General features: G+C 55.3%; 1 protein-coding gene across 1 annotated transcript; it reads right to left on the bottom strand.

Annotated features, from left to right (window-relative positions):
- Positions 1-6: 6 nt before the first annotated feature.
- Positions 7-15,234, bottom strand: P4HTM (prolyl 4-hydroxylase, transmembrane). The gene is made up of 9 exons (XM_014840374.3): positions 14,496-15,234; positions 14,195-14,276; positions 5,333-5,523; positions 4,388-4,484; positions 2,836-2,998; positions 2,074-2,259; positions 1,267-1,357; positions 936-1,059; positions 7-442 (listed from the first exon to the last, which is right to left on the bottom strand). Exons 1-9 carry the CDS (start codon positions 14,823-14,825, stop codon positions 222-224), a joined length of 1,485 nt encoding a protein of 494 aa, XP_014695860.1. The 5' UTR covers positions 14,826-15,234; the 3' UTR covers positions 7-221.
- Positions 15,235-15,406: the final 172 nt, after the last annotated feature.

The following is a 15,406-nucleotide window of genomic DNA, read 5'->3' on the forward strand; positions in this document are numbered from 1 at the left end:
AGCGGCTCAAAGCCGTGTAGTTTTATTTGATGGGGCAGCATGGGTATCTTTACACATTAAATAACATGAATATATGAACTGCGCCCTAATCGCGGCTGGAGACGGGGATGGGGCAAAACATCGGCCAGGCCTTTGGCCTGCAGCTGGACAAGGGGGACGGTAGGGCCCCCGACCTTGGGCAGCGGGCAATCTGCAGCTGGAGGTCGGGGCCGACACTCCCCTCAGAGCTCGACGCGCGCGTCGCGGTAGGCCCGGTCCAGGGCCCATTCCGGTTGTGAGTCGGTGCCACCTTCGCGAGCCAGGCGCGCCATCTCCTGCTGGAACAGCGCCTGCCGCGCCCTGCTGGGGTCCACATTGATCCAGTTGTTGGCGATCCACTTAGTGCCGCGCGTGACCAGGCAGCCACCGTGCAGCGAGTAGTCATCCACGTCGCCCACCCAACCTAGGAGAAGAGGATGATGTGAACAAGGGAGAGGACTGGAGGGAGTCTAGGCTGGGCTTGGCTTCGTACAGCCCAAGGGCATGGCAAGGGTGGACCTAGCTGTGCGCTCCTGCAGCGGCAAACATCTGGCCCCAAGGCCTCCTTGGGGGCTCAGCATCTCTCCCCAACTAATGCCTTGTCAGCACCACTGACCCTCAAACCAGCTTGCTGCCAGGCCTGTCTATAGCCCTTCCCAGCCTGGATTGGTGAGGGACATGTGTCCCCAGCCCCAGTGAGCTGGAAGGCTTGGGGATCAGGGAATCACAGGGGTTAAGATAACCTAGGAGGCTGCACAAGTGCAGGCCTTGGAAACCACTGAGAATGGTTTCTGGGAGGCACTAGGAGCAGAAAACCATTTGCAGGGCAGCCAGAAACAGCCCACTAGGGTGGCAATCGGTGCTGGGTAAAGAGAACCTTCCCTCAAAGCACCCCTGGCCTGGCCCAAGGCACTCACCTTGCCCATCAGGCAGGTAATTGTACCAGAAGACTGCTGTGCCCTGCCGAGGCTTGACACGCAGGTTTCCCTTGTCACAGTGCCTCCGAGTGTCACGGAGGTCAACGTCATCCTGAATCAGACTCTGTGGACAGCAGGGTGGTGGGGTTTTCAAGCTGCCCCCACTGTGTGGCCAGGAGCCAAGGCCAGGCAGCCAAAGGTAGCCAGAGGGAAACCAGTCAGAGGTACCCAGGGGTCCACTTGGGCTCTCATCCCAGGTCTGGAGGGGTATGTACTACATTTGCCCAAGGCCCTGCCATCCCACCAGAGTAACAGACCGATTGGCCCTTACCATTTCATCGTAGGTTCTGTTGTCTGCTACAGGAAAGACAGTCTCTCCCCCACCAGTGACGTTGTTCAAATAAAACAGCACTGTCATATAGCTGTAAGGCAGGAGGGCGATTGAGCAGGTCCCCAGCTGTGGTCACCCAGGGGGCTTATCTGTGGGCAGGATAAGCTGCCCAGGTTTCCAAGGGCCAGAGGGGCAGGCCAGGATCCGTGACTACAGGGCAGGTCAGTGCCATGGTGTCCCTAGTGCATTCTTCTTCCCACAAACCCAGTCTCTTTTTGTGTCACAGTGTTTTTTGTGGCCAAAATCACAGGTGCACTTAGTTAAATTACAAGGCCCTGACCAAAAGCCAGCTGGGAAAGTAGGCTAACAGAAGCAGCAAGATCATGCAGAAGGGCTGGTTGCGCCTAGAAGGGGCCGAGCCAGAGCAGCTACGTGAAGAAGAGAGACCTGCCTCTGTGCCTTGGCAGGGGAGGCAGACACAGCTTCAAAGGCAGAAGCTGACGCATCCAGCAGTGGAGGCAGAATCAACATCCAGGGGAGGGGGCAGAAAGAGCTGGGGGTCCAGCCTTGCCCCTTGTTTCAGTGTCTGTGGGTACCTCAGTCTGGCCACTGAGACAAGATGGCCATCCCTTTCCTGCCACTTGGTAAACAATCTTGGAGAGAGTAATAGGGGTATCCTTGACCAGGATGACCCGATGCTCTCCTGGCCCCATGCCAAGGGGCATACCCACAGGGCAGGACTGTGCTTGTGTCAAAGTGGTGCTTGGTCTGGGAGTTGAAGGCAGCCCCCAGGTGACAGGTACTTGCCGGCAGGAGGTTTCGAAGGGTACAGACTCGTTGGCTACCAGCTTGGTATGGGAGCAGACAGTCTCTGGGTACACGGGTCCGCTGTCCACATGGGCATGGTAGTGGCCTCCCTCGCCATACCGCACAACCTGCAGTGGCTCGCTGAGCTCCACGATCTCAGGTGACAGGCGGGTGAGGCGTAGCACCCTGGTAAGCAGTGGGCATTCGGCTGGGCAGCCCCATACAAGGTGGCACCCTGAAGGAGCTGGCCAAGGTGGACCCTGGGCTTGCCACAAGCTCCACCCTTGCCCACCTCCCCTGGAAGCCCCTCAAGTCCCCCCAGCCTGGCCGGTAGAAGCAGGGAGGGGCTAGTCATGATGAGCCTTCTCCCTGGATGCCAGAGACACCCACTGGGCCAGAAAGATGAGATTTCCACTAAGCTGGGGGTGGCACTCCTCCTAGGAAGGAGGCTGTTTATCTCAAACCCCTGGCTACTCAGGGGCAGGGGATCCTGTGGACAGAGATAAGGGCTCATTTCTCTAGCAGAAAACAAACATTCCATCTGTTTCTAATCCCAAATGTATACTGTTTGCCGACAATTAGGGCTAATTTGCCTTTGTTAATTGCCTATCGTTCAGTGCATCCCAATCCTGGTCTAACAGGTGGAACTTAATCTTGACTTGGCTAATCAGTTCTGTCCTCTTGGCCCCAGCCAAGGACTTCTGTGGGGGCTCTGCACAGTCTTCTCCTCCTGCACCAGGGAGGACAGCCTCAGGTGCTCACCTCTGGCGGATGGCACGCATGACATGGTGGGCACCTTCACCCTGGTAGAGCCACGTATGGTGGCTGTTCCGCACTAGCTCGCTGGCCTCTGCCTTGTGGCTCCTCATGTACTTGTGGAAGTCCCGAAGGTCCATGTCGGAGAACTCCTGTGGGCTCAGCACTCCTGCACAGGGACCCAGCATCAGTGCCCACCAAGCCTCTGGGGGGAGGCCACCTGCCTACCTACCTGCACCTTCCTACTTACCCCTGGCCTCAGGAGCTGGGATGCCACGTGCACCTGTCCCCCAACCTCGACTCTTGGGTCAGATGAACCTGGCTTCTTTCACATCAAGCCCTTACTGGAAGACCCAGAGAAGTTCAGTGCCTCAGTTTGAGCCCTGATTTGGCCCCCAAAAGGAAGGAGCCCAACCCCTGGTAGATTAGCCAGAGCAGGATCTCCAAAGTAAGCTTGAGCTATATGGCCAGGACTGTAGGCCAAGGACTAGTCCTGGCCCTCAAGCCTGGCCCTATAGAGCATGGTGGCCACCCTCCAGCCCTATAGAGGGTGAAGAAAGAGAGCAGTCAATGCTCAGTTTTGTACAGAGCCTTCCACGCTGCAGGGTGTAAGCTGGGGCCGATCCCTGGCAGTTCCCTCATGACCTCAGGTCCCATCCTGGGTGAAATATACCTAGCTAGTCCTGCCTGCTGGGTTATCAGTCTACCTCAGCAAAGAAAGCCAGGCCACTCTCTCAAATGAGAACACTCTCTCCCTGTTCCTGGCCAACCCAAAAGCAGGGGCTCCAGCCTCTTGGGGTTCTGGAAGAGTGGCTGGTGTCTTTGCTCCATGTTATCCTGGCTGACCCAAGGAGACACCTTCCACCCTTTGGCCCAGATTTCTCTGAGGGGGACACTCAAGGGCTGTGAGCCTGTCACCAGCTCTGTATGGGGCAGTAGCAGCATGATGCCCCTCCCACAGGTCCCAGCCAGATTCTTCACTCTGGGTTCACGAACCACAAGGCCATTCTTCGAAGTCCCATTTGACTGTTATTATCTTCCTCAGTTGGTCCAGAACTTGGGCATGAGGGTGGTGACTACACCTCAGAAATCTGGGGATTTTTACCAAAGGGAAGTCCCCTGCCCACATCTGCCCCCAGCAGTTAGCATGCTCCAGGTGGCGAAGAGAAAGGCAAAGGAGACACTGGTTAGACTAGTGAGGTTGTCTGCTGGGGTGGACCCCATGCCCAGCTGGAGAGGTGGATGGATCAGGGTGAACAGCCAAGCTCAAGCTGGCCTCACTGTCCCTTTGCTCCTGCTCTACCCCCTCTGCCGGCCAGCAACCCTACCTTACCCCAGCCTCTGCCTGATGAGGTCAAAAGGGTGTCCAAGAACTGTCCTCTAGACTGTCACCAAGGGGAATGGGAGGGTCTGACTGTCGCCTACTTCCCAGGGGTGAGGGCAAGGCTGGATCCTCACCTCCTCATCTATGGCTGCTCCAGAAGCTAGGCATAGAGGCTATCTGGCTATAGGGGAAGGAGGCTCACAGGGACAGAACTGTGGTGAGGTATGAGCTTACCATCACCATCAGGGTCAGCCTTGATTGCAGAGTACATCTCCTGAATGTTCTCTGGAGTCATCCACCGTCCATTTCCCAGGCGAGTCTGGGCCAGGACCTAAAGCACAAGATGGTCCCTCAGTGAGGTGGCCCCAATGATGGAGAACCACCAAAGTGCAGACAGCTGCCAAGTTCTGGCTGTAGGGCTAAGGGTGCAGGTGACAGGGCATGGGCGAGGACACAGGACAGAGCCTGAGGTCCCTGAGCTGAAGTGAGGATAGGCAGAGTAGCCCAGAGGCTCTGGGGAGGAGGCCAGGAAGATAGTCAAGAGACCTGAGGGCCATGGGAATTCCCAGCTTTGCTGAGACTATGGCCTCCATGGGGAGCACTGTGGGCTGGTAGGAGGCAGAGTGAAGGATAGGCCTGTGTCCCACTCAGATACCCTAAGTGAGGTGGGGGAGGCCAAGGCCTGGATTCAAAGAGGGAACAGGCACCAGGGGCAGGCCTAGCCAGGGCATGACCATCAGCCCCTCAGGAAGACCAGGCTCAGTGGGGCGCTCTGTATACACGAGGGACTCCACACCCCACCAAGACCTCTCTCAGAAGCCTGGGTGTAAGGGACATGCAGAGAGAGATGCAGACTTCTGGCCACATCAGAGCTGCTACCCCATCCACCATGAGTTCTGGGGACTTCCGACCATGGCATCAAGGAATCCAGACCACAGATGGCACACTACCTGGGAACTGTGGCAATAAATGCTATCACCCCCAGGTGGCTTCTCCTGCTATCCTCTGGGTTTCCCAGGGCAGCAAGAGGCTCTCCAGGGAAGAAAGGGCACCCTGGGCCTGGGCATGCCCAAAGTGATCTGAGGTAACATCTGACTCTTGGGGCCAGGGCTGAGCAGGACAAGTGACCTGGCCATCAGAAAGACAATGCTGGCCACTCCCAGAACCTAGGATCCCAACCTCACGGAGCTGCAGGCGACCATCGCGGTTCTGGTCCAGCAGCCGGAAGAGGTCCAGCTGGCTGACCTGCATTGTGCCCATTGCCTCCTCGTACTCTTCAGTGGGCAGGATCTGGCTGCGCTGTAACCCCTTCATCTGTGCCAGGTGGATGATGAGCCGACACTCCTCATCACTCAGGAAGCCAGGGATTTCTGCCAGAAGAGGAGGTGGGTGAGGCCAAGGACTGAGCCAAGGCACTGATGCACCCAGTACCTTCCTCTCTGCAGAGTTCCTGGGGTACTCCCTGTCCCCTGGTGGTCACCATGTCAGGAGGACTTCACATACGCCTTTACATCTGCTCTGGACTCTGACCCCAAGGTTGAGTTGTCCTGCAAAGACTGGCCAGTGCCTGGAATATGAGGCCTCTCTCTTTGATGCTGAGAGCACATACTTTTCAAGGGAGGCCTGGGAGGTGAGTCAGAGCTAAGCTGGGTATAAGCTCACCCACTCTGGGGTGGGACCGAAGCCCAGGGGGTAGATCTGAAGGGCAGAGGGTTGGCCTCCACTTCTTACTGGGTATATATTTAAAAAGTGGGGGGATGATGGCTGCTTTTTGCTTTCATTTTTGCTCTTCAGCACTGTTCAAATAAAAATGAACAAAATGCAAGATATTCAGTGTTCCAGGCCAGCCCTTGCCCTCCACTCTCCTGCACAAGTGGGCAGGGTTTTGGCAGATGCTCTGAGAAGATGCCCCAAGTGTCCTTTGCTTTGGGAATGCTTATTCCAGGCCTCTAAACCCAAGTAAAGGCCAGTGAGGCCTGGGGCTTGCCTCCAGTGGCTGGAAGCCCCCACCCCAGCTCCACAAGCCAGTTGGTGGAGATGGAATGTGAGCCTCGCACTTGGGGAGCCCACATCCCAGTGGCCCTAGGCACTTCCAGGACAGGAATCTGATCCCTGCTTCATTCTCTTGTTTCTGAGAGAGAGGACTTCCTTAGACAGGGGACATGAGGCCCACAAAGGAACTGACTGGAGGAAGGGCCATGCTGCCACTGTGACCCCTAACTCCTGCCACTTCTCTGGGTTATACTGCCAGCATGAAGTTCCAGTCATTGCAAAGAGGAAGGAAAGTGGCCATTCAGAGCCAGGATTGGAGCAGTTTTTAATAGTAATCACAGCAGATCACACTTAGGTAGCACAGACTGTGTCCAGCCCTAAGCATGTCATCAACTCCTTCATCCATATACTCATCCTAGAAAGCCAGGCCCACTAATGCTCCTTTCTTATGCATGAGGAACCCCAAGCACAAACACATCAGCAACTTGCCCAGGGCCACCCAGGCTGTTGTACTCCAAAATCCATGATTGGATTCAGCTTTCATGGGCAGGTGACCAAGATATGATGACAGTGAGGACAGGCCTGCTTGACCCTGCAACCTGGCAAACCCAGAAAGGGTGTGCACCATCCACTGGGGGACAGCGCTGTTGGACAATGCGTTAGAACAAATTGCTAATCAGCAGAGTCACCTCATGATGGCTTAAAAACCAAATAAACAAGAAAAGTAAACCAGAAAAAGAAAAGAAAACACAGGCCCAGGTTTCTTCAGTTTATTAGGTGCCGGTAATCCACAGGCCCAAAGGAGATGCCACCAACCTCTACAGTGTCCCTCTGTGTGCTAATCAAATGCATGCTGGCCTACCCAGGTGGGTCTAAGCAAACCTCTTAGAGCTGGGCAAACCTCAGCTTCTGGGGTGTGGGTACAGCTCTATAAAGCCCTCAACCTCACCCATTAAGACCAAGGCAGAGGGGGCCGGCCTGGTGGCGCAACGGTTAAGTGCGCATGTTCCGCTTCTTGGCGGCCCGGAGTTCGCCAGTTCGGATCCCGAGTGCGGACATGGCACCGCTTGGCAAAAGCCATCCTGTTGTAGGTGTCCCATGTATAAAGTAGAGGAAGATGGGCATGGATGTTAGCTCAGGGCTAATCTTCCTCAAAAAAAAAAAAAAAAAAAGACCAAGGGAGAAAGCAGGTGATGAGGGCTGTGACTGCTAGTGGCACTTGGTAGTGCTATGTGGTGATGATGGGGCCCATTCCCCAAGCCATGGCGATGTGCCACGACATTGGCTACACAGAGATGCAGCTGCCCGACTTCCTGGACCATGACACAGTAGCAGAAGCCAGCCAGTAGTCAGTCAGCTGGTTGCACCTGCTGGCCAGGGAGTGCCACCCTGATGCCCGCCTCCTCCTCTGCTCCCTCTTTGCCCCTGTGTGCTTCGACAAGTAGGGCAGGGGCTTGCAGGTGAGCTCCCAGGTGAGGGCAGGAGGCCTCTCCTCAACCAGGGCAGGTTTTGGCAGCTCTTCACTAACCATTGCTGGGTGCTGACAGGCGCGAGGAGGAAGAGGAAGGACTGTTTTGTCAGGCTGTTCCTGGGACAAAGGAGACACAGACCGGGGACTGCCAATAGTGAGCACTCTTTGTCTAGACCCATAGATCATCAAGGGCTCTTAAATGTCAAGATAGGGCAAGTGGGCAAGTTGCTTTAGGCTGGGGAGCTGGGAGCCCCTCTCCAGTGTGGTGTGGAAACTCTGTCTGCCCGAGGGATCCTGGACAAAGACGGAGCTAAGGATCATCTGGTGGCCTTTTCTCCCAGAGAGTCCAGAGATCACAAGGCTGATTCCTCTTCCCCAGCCTAACTTATCACGTGAACAACAGTTCCCTCAGTTCCTTCTTTGCAGAGTGAGGACCCTTCCCAGAGCCTCTGGGTGACCATGACAATAGGAGCAAAAATGGGCTCTTTCAGAACTCGAGGATCAGGCCCTGCATTCTGCCAACCTCAGCCCTGGCCAGAAACTGCAGTGTCCTGCAGGCCTTTCAGGACAAGACGGAGGGCCCTGCTTTCTCTCTCCAAGACAAAGAGTGAAGGCCTGGAGTGCAGGGCCCCTTCCATACCCCTCTCCCAGGCACTAGAGGTCCACCTGAGCTGGAGGGGAAGGTGCATGGGAAAGCTGGAAAGAAAAAGTCTGGGCCACAGTAGGAAGGGTGGGGATATATGACAGAAGCACTGGGAGGGGGGATGCAGGGCTGCGGGCTGAGATTCTAGTAAACAGAAAGCCAGGCTGCAGGGCTGTTGCTAGGTGACCAGGGTGTCAATGCCCAGCAACCTCGGAGTTACTGGCCTTGCCTCACTGTTAGGAGCACCCAGAGGCCCCATCCTGGAGTTCACGAACCCTAGTCCTGAGCGCTCTCCGCCCCTGACCCTTTCCCCAACAGGGACATCTACCCATGCCGCAGCCTGTGTGAGGCAGTGCAGGCCAGCTGCGCATCCATCATGGCCTGCTACAGCTACCCCTGGCCAGCCATCCTGCACTGCAGACACTTCGCCACGGGCCACGGCCTCTGGGTCACGGCCATCTCCAAAGGCTCCCACCTGGACCACCAGCGTGAGTCTCTGTATGGCTTCTAGGCTGGTCTTGCCCGCCCTGGGCCCCGCGAGCAGCGCCCTACCCTTTCAAATCACTCCCAGGGGGGATCAGGTCTCTTTGGTGGGAAAGAAAAGAGACTGCCCACAGCAGCCGTCTGTCTCAAAAAGGGTAAAGGAGAAGGGGAAAGCGAAAGGGACTGGTGCTGATGGCCTCCCTCCCCCACTGCCAGCTCATGGGAGCCTCACTTGGTGCCTCCCCCTAGTGCCACAAGCCAGCTGTGGGACTGAGAGTTGCAGGATGCCCACTCATCCAAGGAAGTCCTGGACAGGCTCTGCACCAGCAATTTTGGTGAGCCCCTACTGTCCAGCACCTCTTACACCTTGGGAGTGCCTTCATTCCAGCTCCTGGTTTGGTGCTAAGACAACGAAGAAAGAGGGGATACACATATGCTGTGCCTAGCTAAAGCTAAAAAATAAATTCCTTTAGGGGCCGGCCCAGTGGCACAGTGGTTAAGTGCGCATGTTCCGCTTCAGCGGCCTGGGGTTCGCCGGTTCAGATCCTGGATGCAGACATGGCACCACTTGACAAGCCATGCTGTGGCAGGTGTCTCACATATAAAGTAGAGGAAAATAGGCATGGATGTTAGCTCAGGGCCAGTCTTCCTCAGCAAAAAGAGGAGGATTGGCGATTGGCAGCAGATGTTAGCTGGGGGCTAATCTTCCTCAAAAAAAAAAAGAGCTTGGCACATAGAAGGTGCCAATCAAAAAATAAATACACAAAAATTCCTTTAATAAGCATGGGACATTGCTAAACAACAACAAAAAATCTGCTAAGGAGGGTGGCATCCAAGAGGACAGCTCTTCTCTAGGACCCTAATTCCAAGAGCATCAGACAAGGGGGTTTGATTCACCAAGTGGAGGGGATGGGGCATACTTCTAGAGGCTGGCTCATCAACCCACCCCTGATCTCATTCAGCAGTGAAGGTTAGGCTCTCCTGGCGCAATGGATCTTCCTCCAGCCCCTCAGACTGTGCCCTGGGCTCACCTAGAGGTGCTGAAGGTGGGCCCACTGCCCCCCACGGAGCTGGCACCCACTCTTCAACACTGGCTGCGGCTGGATGCCACATGTGTTCAAAGTCTCCTGCGTGGAAGGCATGCTGGGAACTATGTTCTGAGTGGGGAGGTTTAGGGCCATTGGCTGCTGCTAACCACAGCCTATGCTTGGAGCCGGGGGCACCAAAATCTGCAGCCGGCCACGTGCAGGTGGCACCATTACCAGCCCCCGAAACAAAGGCTAACACAGGCAGGACACGCCTGGGATTTGTAGCTAAAGCCTCTGCAATTGCCATGCAAACTGTGTGCTCCCCTGGACACACATAAAACTCTCTTTGCATTGCCCTCCACAGATATTTGCAGGCCAGAGTTCAGAGAAGCCCCCAGGTTCACCCAGGAATGGCTCAAGCAGTGCAGAAGCCCACTTCAATGGTCACAGCTAGGGCCCGTTCCTGAGCTGGTAGTGTTTTGCCTAGACAAAGGGGCAGACTGGCTCTCTGGCAGCTGTGTGTGCTGGGAAGGCCAGACCACTTTTCTGTCCTTCTCAGGCCTGGGATGACAGCCTGGCTAATGCCCTGCTTCTGCTCACAAGCCTCAGCACCCCAAACTGAGCCTTAGGGCAGGCACAAAGTCTTGCGCTACGCTCACCCTGGGCAGCATGCTACTTGTCAAGTCCCAGACAGACTCAATTATATCTGCCTGACCTTTACTGAGTTCCAGAGGCCAAGCAGCAGGCCTGTGCAACAGCAGGGGAGTGGGGAGGGGTCCGTGCAGAAAACTGCATTAAGCTGCTTACAACCCGGAACTAACATGCACACTAAAATTCTTTCCCTACTTATGGGCTTCTGGTGTTTGTCAAGAGCACCGTGGTCTTAAGTAGCTGCCTAATTGTTTTCTTAAGCTGAAAAAGAATACATCTGGAAATCCTATGATAAGTAGTCATGGTTTTAAAATAGATTGTTTTGTGTACTGGTGTCAATTACTCATCTACCTTAAATAGTTAAGAAAATGGACTAAAACTCTTGCTGGCCCACTGGAAGTGCCCCCCTGCTGCTCTTGAAGAAGGTGCTGAATCAGGAGGCACCTGCCCAGGGTGGTGGTGGAGGCCACTCTGAGCAAGCAGACAGGTGCTGGACTGGCTGCAAGTGCCCATAAGCCCCTCCGGCAGGCCAATAATTATCAGCAGGAGACACAACTCTGGCCACTGGACCCACAGCCAGAGCAAATCAGGCCTCCCGCACCTGCAGCTCAGGGGCAGAGGCACAAATGACAAATAAATACAGAAGATAGTTTCCAGTGATGCTAAGTGCTGAGAAGAAAACCAAGCAGGCTGATGTAACAGAGGGCCTGGGAACCTCCTAAGACCAATTTGAGGTCAAAAGAAGTCTCTGAGGAGAGGATGTCCGAGCAAAGGCCTGATGGGGCTGAAGGCACCCTCTGTGGGAAGAGCCAGGTCTGAGACTTCTGGTGGAGGGAACCACACATACAAAGACCCCAAGGCAGCAATGAGCTTGATGTCCAAGAATCAGCAGGGAGTGGAGTTGGGGGCGGCAGGAGATTAGGTCTGAGAGGTAAGAGGGCCTTGGGGCACCAAATAAGACTTAGAAATCAAAAGGGAAATCCTGGAGACTTTTAAGGGAGGGAGTGATGAGACATGATCTGCTGTTTAAAAACAGAATGAGTGTGGTTGGGGTGAGGTAGAGGGAGAAGTGAGCCACATGAAAGAAAGCAGTGTCCCCACAGAGATGACCATGACTCAGAACTGGAGCACGTCCCTTCTGAACAGAATGGGACAAAGTCCTCAGCTGACTTCTGATGGTCCAAGTCCTTGGGAAATGCCTACCATAATCAAGCAGGTATTTGCCAGGAACACAGGGTGGGGCCACTTGCCCCACTTGCCAAATGTCTTTTGGAACAAAGGTGGGAAACAGGAAATGTTCCTCAAAGGGGGAGACTGGAGATTGCATGGGGTCTTCCCTGTGAAGCGGTGGGATTCCCTTCCACAGAGATGGGAGGCACCTTGGGGTAGAACCCAGTCTCCTCACCCCAGCTTACATCCTGAACACCCACCCCTCGAGCCCTGGCATCTTGGATCCCTGAGGCTGGTGGGTCACAGGTTGGGAGCCAAGAGCAGCAGGACAGAGGTGGCAGAACCCATTCTCCTTGAGCCATGCCTGCCTCTTTAGGGCAACAGATGGATGGACAGGCAGGCACAGAAGACAGACAGATACTCCTTCTTGGGAGGAGGCTTCCTTCTTTGGATTCACCCAACACCACAGCACTCAGGAACTGCCCCTTCTTGGACCCCCTCTCCCCTGTGGTTCCTCTGCCTCACAAGTGGCCTTATAATCACTGATCTCTTCTTTATTTGTCTCACCTATTTCACCAGGTAGCAAGCCCCAGGACATTCTGGGTAAAACCTGGGACATCTTCCACCAACAGACTCAAAGGTAATGTAAGAATTTTGGAGGAAATGAGGACCAGAAGCAGGAAGGTCTCGCTGCAACTGCCCAATTCTCCTAATCATGCCCTTTGTAATTTGTCTGAGGAAACAGAGACCCAGCTCATGGCTTAACCAGAACCAGTTTACCTTTTGTCAAATCTCTTCTGCTTCCTATAATTTACTCTTAGTGACTTCGGGTCTGGGTTTCTCATTCTCTGCTTTGTAGGATTTGGACACAACAAGTTGCATGTTAGGGGGTTAGGGTCAGGGCTTATGGCCTCGTGGCTCACTTAACCTAACATACATCTGAATTAAGTATATACAGGTCCCTAGAGGGCTGATGCGAGAACGCACGCCCCCCTCAGATGTGTCTGTTCACAGCAGTGGAATAGTGATGGGGTGAGCGTCGTTCCCTTTGCCTGGATCCCCCTTTCCTGACAGCCACCTGGCTTGATTCCACAGCTCCTACAGGTCTTGACTCAAATATCTTTCTCAGGGAAGCTCACACTGGCCACCTAATTAAAGAGTTTCAAGCCCAGTTGAAATTCTGCCTTTCTTGTCTGCATTCACTTATCACCATCTGACACAACATGTATATTTATTTATTTATTTTTCGTCTCTGTCTCTTCACTTGAGTGTCAGCTTCAGGTGGTTATTTGTGTGTGTGTGTGTGTGTGTGTATTTTTTTCTATTTTGTTCAATGTTGTGTTCCCAGCACCTAAAACAGTGCTTGGCACAAACTTCAACATTATGCAGTACTAATAATAATAGTAGTAAGAGCCTTTTAGGGCCCCTCTCACAACAGGACTGACATCATAAATTATTTCCCTTCAAACAGCTTGCAAGTGAAATCCTTCTCACAAGTCTAGGCATAATCCCCAACCAGGACCCTCTGCCCTAGGGGTAATGGAATGTGCTCAGACACTCTGCTTTGGTCCCCAGCCCCCTCCTTAAAAGCCTCTTACCCACTCCATCCCCAGCAGTAAGGAAAGGCCTCAGGTCTGCAGATAAGTGAGTCACTGAGACCGGGTGTCCAGGGCTGGGCTGGGCAAACCTACCCTGGGCAAGGTCACGGGTGTGGAGACCCCCACCTTGTTGACACTGGTGGTCTTTGAAGGACTTCAGAGTCCTCACAGCTGCACGCTGGCTTTAGAGTACAGGCTCCAGAAGCAGACTGCCTGGGTTCTAATCCTAGCTTCACAACTGAAGCCGCTGTATGAGCCTGGCCAAGCAACTGCAGCTCTCTGTGCCTCATTTTCTCATCCACGAGCCTGAGGGTGGGCTCTATGCCCGCCTCACAGAGGGGTGTAAGAATTAAATGAAATGATCATATGAAGCCTAGAACATAACAAGAGCTCAGAAAATGTGAGCTATGATGCTGGTTCCAATTGAGACTACCCTGGAAAGCTTTGTCTACTACAGCTGTACACAAGACTCCGTGCTAAGAATCCCAGAGTGCTGGTAGCAAAGGCTGGTGCCCCAGTGCGGCAGGTTTGGGGGCACCAGTTTATCCACATTTGGACAGCCTCCTTCTTATCAGACCACAGGCCCCACTTTAGGAATGAGATTCCTCCTCAGAGGTCCTGAGATTAGCTAGAACCTGGTTATAGTCTCTCCCATCCTCCCCTCATTCTAGAAAGTGACGGAATTAATGATGGTAGGGAATGTCCAAAGACAGTTTCAGTGAAATGTTTAGACACTAGTCTCAGGGTACCATTGCCCAGCCTTGTGATGGAAGGATCAGCCACAGAGGGTAGGGGTCAGAGAGGGAAGTGTGAAAAGGTCACCCTGTAACCCTACTATGGAGGTGGGGGCAGGTACCTCACTTTGGGAAACCTCTGAGTGGAAAAAGAAATGGCTACCTTGAAGCAGCCACTTTCAAAACACAAGTCACGTGGTCAAAACGAGCCTCAAGGCGGCCAACCGAACCGCAGCCCCTGACCCTTCCCAGGAGCGCCCAGCAGACTTACCGAAGAGCAGCGGCTTGAGGCTGAGGGTTCGGATGAAGTGATCCCTGTCGGCGACCAGCTGGACCTTACGCTCGTGCCCCACCTAAGGGAAGGGGGCACAGCGGGCAGCTCAGGAGCCAGGCCGCGCCGCTAGAGGGGGAGGGCGCCCGGGCCCAGAGCGCGGCGGCAGGCGAGTGAGGGGTTGCGCCGGGGACAGGCACCGAGCGGCACGGGGAGCAGCGTGGCGGCCCTGGGCTGAGCGCCGGCCGTCACGGGCTTGGTCGTGCAGGGCCTGGAACATAGTGAGGCAGGGGGTCCTCACCTTGATGCCCTCCAGCCGGGTGAGGGGACCCAAGGTTGGAGTGGGCGAGGGGCCCTGGGCGCGGCGCTGGGGCCTGGGGTCGCTGCCCTCGTCACCGTTGCTGTAGTGTACGAAGAGCAGCAGCGCCAGTACGTTACCCAGGTACAGGTGCACGAACACCATCAGCACTAGGAAGTAGGCGCGTGAGCAGATGCCACGGGGCTTGCACAGCGGCCGGACAGGTGCGTCCTCGCAGTCGCCCAGCCCTGCCGCTGCTTGGGACTGGTCGTGCTCAGGAGTAGCCCACTGCGGATTCGGGACCTCAGGCCTCGGGCCTGCCGCCGCCGCCATGGCGCCCAGGTCGCGCGCGCGCCCAGGGGAGGGGCCGCGGGGATGCCCGCGCGCCGCGCGGTCGCCCGGACAACCGCGGCAGAGCCCGCGCGAGCCGTGGTCACTAGGAGTTGGTGTTTGGGGATGCTGCGTCCGCCAGGAGCTGCCCGCGCTCGCGCTCTGTCCCTCTGCACCTTGGACCCCGGCCCACACTGGAGTTTCTCTTCCAGAGGTGGGTTATCGTCAGGCGGAGATGCACACTCCCCAAGATAGAAGCCGACCCCCCCCCCCCCCCCCCGCCACCAAGGTAGATGCAGACAAGAGCAGCACCATTAAAAACAACCCCACTAGTAGTTTCTCCGTTCCCTGGTTAAGACGCACTTCCCTCCTCCCAGAAAAGTACGGTCTGCGTTTTCTCGCTCCCGAGAGTGGGGTGGCGGCAAGGAGGAGGCAGTGCCAAAAGATGACTCAATACTGCGGCAGTTTTGGGGCACCGCGGAGGCCGATGACTGTGCATGTGATGGTGTAGGGCCCACGGCTTTCGGCACTGACACCAGTGGAGCTGTCGGTCTGGACCTCCTGGAGAGGTCTGCAGGAGTCAG

Source organism: Equus asinus, chromosome 21, assembly GCF_041296235.1.
Source record: "Equus asinus isolate D_3611 breed Donkey chromosome 21, EquAss-T2T_v2, whole genome shotgun sequence".
NCBI lineage: Eukaryota > Metazoa > Chordata > Mammalia > Perissodactyla > Equidae > Equus > Equus asinus.